This window comes from Lissotriton helveticus, chromosome 3_2, assembly GCF_964261635.1.
Source record: "Lissotriton helveticus chromosome 3_2, aLisHel1.1, whole genome shotgun sequence".
Classification (NCBI taxonomy): Eukaryota; Metazoa; Chordata; class Amphibia; order Caudata; family Salamandridae; genus Lissotriton; species Lissotriton helveticus.
The window spans coordinates 127,372,455-127,384,578 of NC_136062.1; the positions used below are offsets into that span (position 1 = coordinate 127,372,455).

General features: G+C 40.5%; 1 protein-coding gene across 1 annotated transcript in view; it reads left to right on the forward strand.

Annotated features, from left to right (window-relative positions):
- The window catches only part of TRPM1 (transient receptor potential cation channel subfamily M member 1), a 694,024-nt gene that overhangs the window by 574,743 nt on the left and 107,157 nt on the right, over positions 1-12,124 (forward strand). The window contains exons 18-20 of the mRNA XM_078684915.1: positions 7,027-7,149; positions 7,424-7,555; positions 8,342-8,470. Coding sequence (XP_078541041.1) covers positions 7,027-7,149; positions 7,424-7,555; positions 8,342-8,470 — 384 coding nt within the window. The remainder of the gene's footprint in view (positions 1-7,026; positions 7,150-7,423; positions 7,556-8,341; positions 8,471-12,124) is intronic.

Genomic DNA, 12,124 nt, shown 5'->3' on the forward strand with positions numbered 1-12,124 from the left:
CTTAGATCAATGCAAGGGATTTACATTGTATTCACTGATAAAGAAGAGTGTTCAACCTTTTCCACACAATTATAGCTTAAAAAGCTGTTCTTCGTGTGGCTACTAAGGCATATACGAAAAAACTGTTTGGAAAACTGGAGATGTGTGTAAAAGACAGTGTTCTTTTACCGTATTAACAAACATAGATAGAGCCCGATGCTGCACTAATATCTGAGCAATTTCATTGCTGTTCAATCAAGTTATTCACACCTCTGGGTGAACCTTTTAGCTCGCTCAGTTGATTATAGGGCTGCTTTTGAGGGTGCAGACCAGGTGATACTCTGGGCAAAGCTAGTATGCTGGAGCACTGTATCCAGTTTGTTTGAAGCAATACAATCACTCTATGAAATGACATTGGTGCAAGTTAAGCTTGCTCATGGATGAAAACCCACAAGTAAGAGGCTGAACCAGGATTGCATTTAGGCACCCTCACTTTCTAGGCTCTACACAGCACACCTTGGTGCTGCATTGCAGAAGTCAATGGCATTTCTGTCAAAGTTAAGGTCAAAGCATATACATATTTTGCAGTATGCAGATGATGCGGTCATTTCTTACAAGACCTGAGTACATCTGTCAAGACCTTTGCATCAAGTCTATAGATAACTATATGGCAGCTAACCCTTTCAAATGAAGATCATGATCACCAGCAAAGGTGGGAAAAGTCAGGATAATTGGCTGATGGAAATGTACTATATACAACAATATATAACTATCTGGGCTCTCTACTTGTCCACTTAATGGAAATGCTGCAGTGTTACCCACCCAGTGAGAAAAAATAAATAATTAGTAGCCAACTCACAAATTAGTGATCAAGTACACTATTTTCAGACTATAACTCTCTCTATCATGCATTAGAAATAACATAATTATAAGCACAGCTTATGTAGAAAGAACATTGAAGCCTCAGAAAAATTTAATTTAGTCATTGTATTATAGATTCAAAATCAATGCATATAAGGAACATTTTAAGCAGTTCAGACAAGAGTGTTGCAGCTCGTATAAAACTGCACATTTAATCAAAGTAAATATACTGCTAAGTAAAATAAACCATGAAGAGGATGGTTCAAGTTAAAGTTTCATACCACCAAAAAAGTGAGAGGATGATTCAATAGAGTTCTCTTAGCATTGGCAAAGGCATCAAGTTAGAGTCCACTTAGAAAAAGTCAATGGGCTCGGGAAGATGAGCTATGATCCGGAAAGTCCAAGTCTGGTCTCTCACTAGACAGCTCCAAATTGTCCAGCAGGCAAGTTCCTCAGCAAAGGAAAAAAGCAAGGGGCTTGGAAAGTCCGGCGCTATGGTGGGTAGGTAGGAAATCGAGAGAGAAAGACTCCATCCCTCCTAGTTGCAAAGTCACTTTTTATACTCCATATACTCCATCTGTGACATCACTTGGTACAAAATTGATACTCCAACATATTTTCCCGAGTCGCTTCTGAGAATGACTGCCTATTCCGTCCTCATGGTTAGTTGACCAAGCGCCTATTTACTTTGTTGCTCTTCATGGATTAAATCAAAGGGTTGAGTTCCCATCAATTCACTCACAACAAAGTACTGAAGAAAGTGTTTATTGATTTAAGAATGTTGCATAAAAAGGACAGATAAAGCAACATTTGAGGAAACAAAACAAATGGCCATTACACCAGCCTATGAATGCAGCCTAAGGACAAGGGAAATTCAATGCATTTAAGTCAGCAGTTCTTTTTAATTAATAAAGTAAACTTATATTGAAGTTCAAACATAATTAAATAAATCAGGCATATCATATGAGGAAATTATCATAATTTATGTTAGTGATTATTGCATAGAAATGTCCAACTCTAAATATGGCCTACTACCACAATTTTGAAGAGTTCCTGAGTGCAAATGATTCTTAAAAATCATTATCATAAAATATTTTAGGAAATCTAAGTTAATGTCAAGCATTTTTGCTGAAAGTTTCAGCCCTTTACAATGTAACATATTTTATCTGCACCAGTTTTTCATTTGCTATGGTGCATTACAATGAAGGCACTGGAGATTCTAAGTTTCATCATTAATATTTGCACAATCGTATGTAAGACTCATTTGTTACATGATATACTTCTTTATATTAATAATGTGTATTTGTGTTGTTTACATCATAGAAATATTTTCATCAATAATCCTTCATAACAACTTTGATAAAATATAAAATAATCAGTTAATAAACATGCTAAATTGATTATTCTATTAATCCTGGTATCCCTACAAATGTAAGCACACTTTTTCCGTGCTGAAACGTCTGTTTTTCTTAGTTTTAGATTTGTTTTTCTAAACGTGTGCAAAGTGACATTAGAGTTATCTTGTTATATTTGTTTTTTATGTCATGTACAGAATGATCAGCTTTTACACTGTATCACCACCTAGTCAGAGTTTGCAATTTGAAAATGACAAGTAATATGCAGAATCACTTTTAACACACCGTATTCTGCCAGGTTTGCCTTTTTTCCAATCCTTTTTCCTAATTATTTTGAAAGGTGTGGCCTGCTAGAATCTATCAGAAGAAAAGTGCAAGGGTGTGATAATTATCAGACAACATTCCTGTAGAAAATGTAGCCTTTTCATGATTGCCCCAGGACATGGGTATTTTAACAATGTATCTTTACAGTAATATCCAATCTGGCCTTATCTCTGCAACTCTGATTCTGCGTTGCTGCCCCATTCTTGGGAGCCATCTCTCCACATTATCAATGCCATAATGTTTCTTCCCTCCTGGAAGCCACTTGTCCATACCTTCACCACATACCTTTTCATAAAAGCTCTGTGTCCCACTTTCTTCCACAGGCATTATATTCCAGTGGCAGCAGAGCAAGGCTGATAATCGACTGAGGCTATAAATATTCTCTGAGGCCACACAAAGTTTCCGCGATACAAAAGCCTGTTCAAGGCAGTAACTACCACAGTCCGTGTCCCCTTGACCTTAATCCGGGGTTTATGTGGTGTCAACACAGCCCTCTCATTGCCGCCCCTGCCATTAGCAAAGCATTGTTTGACATCACTGAGTCATATGCAATTGCCAGTCTGTTATGGTGAAATAGAAAGTCAGGGGCAAGAAATAAAATCTCCTAACTGAAAAAAGGAGGCAGATATCAATACGACAAATGGATCTAAAAACATGAATTGATTCAAGCATAACAAATAATAAGGGAATCCGATCCTCCAAAGACTGTGCTTCATTCGCTCCCTTGAGACTGAGGTTTGACCTTCAGGGGTGTAGGAATCGGATTTACTAAGATTTCCCGTGCACCGGGCAGCAAGGGACGTTGCTGTGCTGTGTTGCATGAAAGGAAGAGAGCAGAACTCTGCCATATTCACAAAGATACGGGTCCTTTCAACTTTCTCCTAGGGTTGTATTTCATTACAACGCAATCCGTTGCAACGCATGCCTTTACCACGCATGCGTTACAACGGAATGCTTTTTCCACGCATAACCTTTACCATGAATATTCCTTTACCATGCATAGATTTACAACGATTTTCGTTTTTACATTTATGCATGGTAAAGGCATGCTCTTGGTAAAGGTTATAGCCCTCCCCTGTACCGTTACATGACCCCTCAGCCCCCACTCCTTATAATTACCCCTGCCCTTAACCCCTATTCTTTTTTTTTTTTAAACTAAAATTCCCTCTTACCTTTTCTTGTTGTCTCCTCTCCAACTTCCTCGGTGAGGTCACTGACGTCGTATGTCGTAAAGAGGAAGCGGAAGTTTCTTTCCGTTTCCTCTTAATTGACGCTGATTGCCTCAGTTTCGGAAAATCAGGTGCGTTTTTTTGGGGAGGTGGAGACCCCCCCTCAACCCTCCAACCCCCCTTTTTAATCCCACACTTTTTGTTTTTCTTGGGGGGGAGACCCCGAAGCCACCTTTTTCTTTTTTTAGCATTTACCACACATGCTTTTACTACATATCTTGTAGTAAAGGTATGCGTGGTAAAGGTTATTGTTGTACCCACACATGCGTTGTAATGCATGCTTGGTAAAGGTTTTTGTGGAAACGGCCGTTTCCCTTCTCCTAGTGCTGGTCTTGCACACTGTGTGCTGCCTAGCGCTAATGCCGGCCTGTTGCTCCATAGTGCAAGGGTGTGTGTGTTGTAGTCAGGACAGAGATACCTTCCAGCACAAGAACTACCCTTTAAGGATATTTCCTTTTTACTTGTGTGCTACCGGATGCAGCACACATGGAAAAAGGAAATACTGAGGAGAGATAATAATATTTCTTTTTGTTACGCCATCCTCAAGTAAATGCAGCATTTTTGTACAACCTCATGTTTACAAGGCTTTGCAAATATATGTCTGCATGAAAATCTGTGGGTGGATGCATGAGAACACCTATGCACCATCCATGTAACACCTCCCTAATGAAGGTAAACAAGGCAGTGCTATGTGCAGCATTGTGTTACTTTTTTTAACAAAACCACTCAAATTGGCATCTCTCAGCTTTGGAAATCCCAAATGGATTTTACGTAGGGGCGGCACCAAAAAAGTGACAAAACCCAGGTGCAAAATTTTAGTAAATCTGGGCCCAGGTGGGTACCCTTCACTCTATTGCAAGTAGTCAGCCTTTTCTCTCTCTCTGCTCTTCACTTCCTTCCTTAACAGGCAGCTCAGACTCTGATGCTGCCCTGTTCAATCATTGGATTACCAATTCCTAGGACCGTCTACCACCTCTGAAAGTCCACATAGCTAAAAGATCTAAGCCCTCTTCTCCCTGTTTTTTTCCTGCCCTAAGAGCAGGGAACATCTTGTAAAAAGTTAGAGAGCACCTGGAGTAGGTCTTTTGATCCTGAGGCAAAGCTGCTATATCAATCAGCTCTCAGTAAATTTCGTAAACTTTCATGGAAGACTATGAGAGAGTACTTCTCGTCTCGCATTGAGGATGCTTCTAATACCGCTAGGGAAGTATCTAATATAGTAAAGTCCTTTCTCTTCCCTGATGCTGTAAAACGTGCTTTTAATCCCTCTCCTGAACGCTGCAACTAATTATTGATTTATGAGAAAATCCATAAATCGTATTCCACCTTCCCCAATGGATCCAGGGTGGAAACAACGCTAGTTACTTGTTTTAGCTATGAGTCGACTTTTGCCTAGTTCTGCACTATTTCGGAAGATGATTCACTCCACGAGTAAGTGAAATTTAAGTTGGGATCCCATGGGAACCCCTGCCTTTATCAAATTTTCAGAATGACGGCTCATTTTGTTAATCCATTTCCTAATAAAATCTGGAACTCAGCTCTGAAAGCTGGTGTTTTCCCTGACACTTGGAAACATGTGTTTCTTCTCCCACTTCTTAAGAAACCCAATGCTGATCCAAGTGCTCTAAGCAATTACAGGCCTATCTCGGTGTTGCCTGCCCCTCCTAACAAGCTTGAGAAATTGGTAAATCATCAGCTATCCTCCTCGATTGAAGCTAACGGTCTCATCAATCGGGTTTTTGAGCAGGGAACAGCCCTGAAATTCGTACAAGAGCAAGGTTCTCTTCTTAAACCATAGCACCCCCGTGAATTTTTGTTGTCCTGAATAACTAAATGCCCAGCAGCTCCTACTGCATTTGCTAGGAATTTGGATGTCATGTTTGACACCGACCTCTCCTTTATGGCTCAAATAACACCAATCTCCTCAAGCTGCTTTCTGAAACTTATAACTTTAAGGAGGCTGATACAACTGTCCCAGAGAAGAACCGCAAAATTGTGGTCCATTCACTGGTAACCTTGCATTTTGACTATGCCAACAGCCTTTATCTAGGTGTACCTGCCTTTCTGACCACAGACTCCAGATCATTCAGAATACTACAGATGGCTGATTCGGCATGTCCTTTTCATCAACATATCTCACCCCACTCAAAGCAGCTACACTAGCTCCGTGTGGTGAAACATCAAATTAAAGGCCCTCACACTTGCCTTTAGAGCCCTTTAAGGCAAAGACCCTCTTCACCTGAGGAAATGAGGAGCAACAACAATACTCAATGTAACAGGCAACAATTCAAGCACAGTGCTAAAAAAAAAAACAGGCCGAACCGGGTCACTGTTTGTAATTTCTCTCTTTTATTCCAATCCTTTTCAGCAAGCGCAGCAAACGCATTTTGTCTAAACATAGGCTTCCTCAGGACAAAGTCCTACGATTGATGGTATACTGTTTTTGTCCATCAATTATTGTGTCTCTATGGCCAATATCAAAGTCTGTAGTGAAACTATCCTTATTTACAATCAAGACTGTGGTCCGGGAGACAGTCTTTGCATTCTGCAGAACACTTAGAAAGAGGGAAAGCCTCAAAGGATTGTTTTTGTGCAGGAAGGTGCCCCTTCCTACATAAAACAATCCTGTCTGCACCTGTATACCATGATGCACCATGACCACGGGAGCCTGAGTTGATGTTAGGCAGCAGATTGTGGACCAGCGTAGGCAGAGAACAGAAATTACTCAGTCTGTACAAGCAAGAGAGAATGCTGGGGTCCAACAACCTCCGCCTAATGCAAATTCCTAAATATTCCAAAGTCCGGTATTGACAGCCAAGTACTGGCACACCTTACTGCTCAAGCTTTGCAGAGATCAGTCAGTTGACATCTTTAAATGAGAGCTAAACTTGTTTGGTCAAGATTAATCTTCGATGACCAGATTCGTCTTCTCTGCTTTGAGCTCTGGGACGCTTCAGCAGAAGCAGCGGGCACTTTTAATTTGTTAATAATTGATTGATTGCTGAAGTGTTGGTTCTCTTTCGCTAGTAGCTTCTTCTAAATACAGAGGCTAGGAATAAACAGAACAATTAAAACCTCTTTTGATTGCTCAGCATGCTCGATTTACCACCATCATACCATCACTATGGACACACATGACTTGAGTTCACCTTTGCTATCAAATAAATCAGGAGGGTAATTTAACAACTTTGCAAAGTACCACCTTGTTAATCTACTTATCTTTTTTTACTGGGCTGTGAAATGATGTTGTTACAAGCACTCTTTTTCTAAATTTCCAGGTAATAATGGGAATTCTGCTTCCACCCACCATCCTGTTCCTAGAGTTCCGCACACATGATGACCTCTCATATCAAACATCGAGGGAAAATGAAGATGGCAAAGAGAAAGAGGACGAGAACATGGTGAGGCTGGCATCGTATCACTGCACTCGAATGTAGATTTCTTCAGCACTTCTGTAGACGTTTCTATCCGAGAAATGTTTCTGGTCACAGGTGTTCTTTTCCTGTGGTGTGTCTGTGGTAACGTTTTTAATGATTATAATGCTAAGTACCAAATATGAATGCTATATTTGTCGATAGCTTATGGGTGTGTGAGCATGTTGTGTAACCGTATACCAGGCCAAACATATTGGCGTAATTACTTTCTAATTAACAGTGATGCGTTTTTATTCTCTAGGATGGAAACGCTGATGCAAATTCCAGAAAAGGAGATGAGGAAAATGGAAACAAAAAGCAAAGAAGCACTCCGATTGGAACAAAAATCTATGAATTCTACAATGCTCCTATTGTGAAGTTTTGGTTTTACACAGTGAGTGAAAGTGGATTGGCAAATAGTGGACTTCAAAAGATCAATCTGTGAATGCAGAACAAAGAGAGAGAGATATCACTTTAGCATATCTGGAAGCTGTCTCCTCTCGGTCAACTGGTGAATAGAGAGCAGTTGTCTATGGTTTTATTCTTGAGTTTCACACAGCAACCAAAGTCAGATGGCCATGTACAAGAAGAGTGAACAAATAGAGGAGCAGATACTGCTGGCGTAGCTAGGAATGAAGTCCACAGGACAACAGCCTATGCTGACAGAGTGGACAAGTGGGCTTTCAGTGGTATTATGAGCTTCACATCATCAGGTTCTAGACAGAGGACATGCGGAAGGTCTAGTTAGCTGGTAGGATAGCGGCGCTCTGGGCAAAGCAAATCTTTGTGGGTAAGATGCAATGCTCTGAAGTTTTACATTTCCTAAACTGGCAGCCTGTGCAGAGATGTTCTTGTTGCAAAACATGATTTGTGTGTTTCAGTACAAAGAGGAAGGATTTGGGAAACATTTGAGCTTTCTTAGGTGTATGAACAAGGTGTCTCACATGAAATCTATGGAAGAAGTTGACACAGGTGCTCATCTTTGCTGTGTACATAACAAAGGTCGACTTTCCCCAGGACATGCATGATTAGAAAACTACCAGCGCTAACCAATTTCCAGACGCATTGCAAGAGAGCGTAGTAGTACATGTGTTGAACGGAGTGTGGAGTAGAAGGAACACAGTGGGGTGTTTGCAAGGTGGAAGGTTAAGGGAAACAATAACTATTTTTTGCTTTTCAGATAGCCTACCTGGGATACTTACTGCTCTTCAATTATATCATCTTGGTGAAGATGGAGCGATGGCCGTCGGTGCAAGAGTGGGTTGTGATTGCGTACATCATTACTCTGGCCCTGGAAAAGATTAGAGAGGTAATGATCACATCACTGGCTGCTTTTTTTTTTTTTAAACAATTTTTATTATTATTCGAAGCAAACATAGGGCATACAAAAAAAATCACAGTGTGCATACATAGAGAGCGGTAAATATCGGATCCAGATATAAAAACACATGATAGGAAGTTTGACATTTATGGCAATTAGATATACCCCGCACCCCTCAGCAGTCCCTCCCCCCAGTACATCTCATTCAGAGTCACTTTCACTGTCGAGCGTTGGAGGGTCACACAAATATCCCCTGTATTCATTCCATGCACCCCAAAGCCTAACCCATTTCCGTGGACATTTTTGATTCAGGTACACTGTTCGTTCAGCCAACATTGCAAAGTCTAGGTCAGAACACCAATCCTTGACTGCCGGTATCACCGGGGATCCCCAAAATCTAGCTATGTTTCTTTTTGCATACATTATGCCTAACGTCATCCAGCCCTGTGCAGAATGAGTGAGATCATTGGGTCCCCAAATGTTTAATAGGCAACACCTTTGGTCCGGAACTATTGAGTCCTTAACTACCTGTGACATAGTCCTCATAACCTTAGCCCAGTAGTCAGCAATTTGAGGGCAGTCCCAGATAGTGTGAAAGAACGTCCCTTCTTCCCCGCACCCTCGTAGACAATATTTATGTGTGGCTCTCCCTTCGTGTGCAGGGCGACCCTAGTGTAATATACCCTGTGTAATATTTTTAATTGTACATGTCTAACTCTGGATGGTATAGCAACCTCCCGCGGTCTGCCGCTGGCTGCTTTTAAATTGAGCATGCCAAGATATAATGTCAACCAACATGACTGTTGTGTCTTCTTTAAATAAAAATAATTCTGACAGAGATCACATTTTATAAGAATAGTTACCAAGCAATAGATTTCAAATGAACAGATATATTTGCGCCATTTTTGTCTGGATTAAGAATAGTGAGTCTTCATCCTCCTAAAGTAAATGAAAATATTTCCATAAATATCCTCATTGGTCGCGTATTTAATATTGTATTTTTTCTATGTTTGTGGGATATATGCTTCCATTATTAAATGAACAAGTGCTCATAGTTAGCTTGTGCATCTATGTTCGACTTGTTATTGTTAATTAACATTTTAGCGAAGCATATAGTGTGTAAGTCCCAATATGTACTGAAATATCAAATGTATGTTCTGAGTAAATTGAGTGAATACATGTGTTAATGTCAAAAGCTCAGTCAACTTCTCAAGTTCTTGTGGTAATGGAGATTAATTCAAATCAATGGTGTAACATTCTCCCTTGTAGTGGTTGAGTTTGATGCAGCATGTAGGGATTTTAGAACATATAAGGAGAGGCAACAACAATACTCAACGTAACAGGCAACAATTCAAGCACAGTGCTAAAATAAACAGGCCGAATCGGGTCACTGTTTGTAAATATTCTCTTTTATTCCAATCCTTTTCAGCAAGTGCAGCCAACGCATTTCGCCTAAACATAGGCTTACTCAGGACTAATTCCTACAATTGATGGTATACTCTTTTGTCCATCAATTATTATGTCACTGTGGCCAGTATCAAAATCTGTAGTGCAACTATCCTTATTTTCAATCAACACTGTGGTCCTGGAGACAGTCTTTGCATTCTGCAGCACACTTAGAAAGAGGGAAAGCCTCAAAGGATTGTTTTTGTGCAGGAAGGTGCCCCTTCCTACATACTATCCTGTCTGCGCCCGTTAACCATGATGCAGGGGAGCCTGAGTTGATGTTAGGGAGCAGATTGTGGATCAACGCAGGCAGAGAGTAGAAATGCACCATATTCCATTCCTGCTCTCTCCCGTTCACACAGCGCAGCAAGTTGTTTTGCTGCGTTGCGTTAAAGATTGGTAAATCCGGGCGTTGGTAGCCAGAAATATACAGATTTACCATTCTCCAACAAAATCTTGCTTATGAACACAGTGATGGTCATTGCCACAAGCAAGGGTTAAAGGTGACATATGTATTTGAGCAAGATTGTCGCTTCATAGCTGCTCTTAAGTCAAAATGACATCTTTGTGACTTGGAAGGCATGATGCTGAATTCTCTCTCCAACTGCATATTCTGCACAGAAGTGGAGCAACGTTTCAGCTTCCCTGATAATCTTTGCTTTTGGTCACATTTTCTTTTCCACCTGGCTCTCGTGTTCAGAAGTCCTTCTATCAACCAAAAGTCCTTCTGTCTACTAAGGGGTAGGGTAATCGTTCTATAGGATGCTACTTGGCGCTTAATTATTTAAATATGTTTCTTTCGATTAAGGCATTCACAGAAGGCCAACAAAAGCGTAAAAAGTCAATACCTATCACATCATACATTTTCATTATTCTATGAAATTATTTTAATAATTGCCTTCGTACTAACTCAGTCATGTGCCAGATTGTAGAAAGACCATGCCAATAAAGGGAAACAGCATAGATCTTTTAGCTGTATGGGCATAGATTCCAAAATGTACTTCAGAATAGTCTCAGCCACAATTCAGGATCGAACAGAGAGTTCCTAAGTGTAGTTCAGATGTGTTTCTGAGCACCATAAAAAAGTATGGCACATGAAGGCAATACTACTATTTTACCTTGATGCGTTTTTCTTTAGCCTTGGGGTCCCGGAAATGGAAGACAATAGAGAATGTAGATATTTAGACATGTACTGAAAATCACATAGACACCCCAAAGAAACACCATATTTTGTGTTCAAGAATCAGCAGGCTTCGCTAACCATTTGACACCTCTAAATAAGCAAAATCGGTGTACCTTTCAGATAGTAATCCAAGAGTCAATGATTTCAATTAATGAATTTAATATGTCGTTTTGTAAAGTGTTGGCATGTGATAGATAGCCATTTGGTGCTGCCTGTTATGCTACACATGGCTGTATTCCAATGTAGGCCATGGATTGCCCCACTTTGTGATGGGTTCTACCTCTTGCGTAGGGGATTCAGGTTCAGACTATAGTGGAGGGTGATCTGTTCACAGTAGGACACTGTCTATACTAGAGGAGATGTCATCCTGGGAATTTCCAGAAGAGAGTGGAAAGCCTCATCTGAAGAGGTTTGGCTTCCATTCTTCCTTGAAAGCTGCCAGATTTGGTAGATCCCTAAATTCCGGATTAGATAGAATGACAAGGTTGTTCATTATGATCTGTGATTTAAACTGCTCGGTGTGATGAAGTTTAGCATGTTGCACCTCACATTTCAACTCATCATGTAGTTTGGAAAAGAGCCTCGATTTAGTTGGGCAATGACCCTCAAGCGCTCGGAAGATGGTACAGTCAGTGAAGGGTTTTGCGAGCTGGTATGATGTTAGCCGATTTATTTAGGTAAATGCAGAATCAGCCTACAGTCAGTCAAATGTTTCTTCAACAAGGGACAAGGTATTGTATGCTGTGAGACACTAGGCTCTGAATGGATAGAATGAAGCATTTGTACTTCCTGTTATTTCTGGGATGAGTGTATGAATGTATGCATTGCATTGTTGAGGCCAGTTCTAAGCTTGACATCAAAGATTTCAGCTTCACATCTACTATGTGTACCTGTGATGAATGCAGTGCATGATAGCACTCACTTTAGCACAACCTGAGAAGACACTAGTTCATTCCAAGCACCACCAAAGGGACCTTTTTACTCTCTACCAAAGAAGGACAAATATTCTAAAA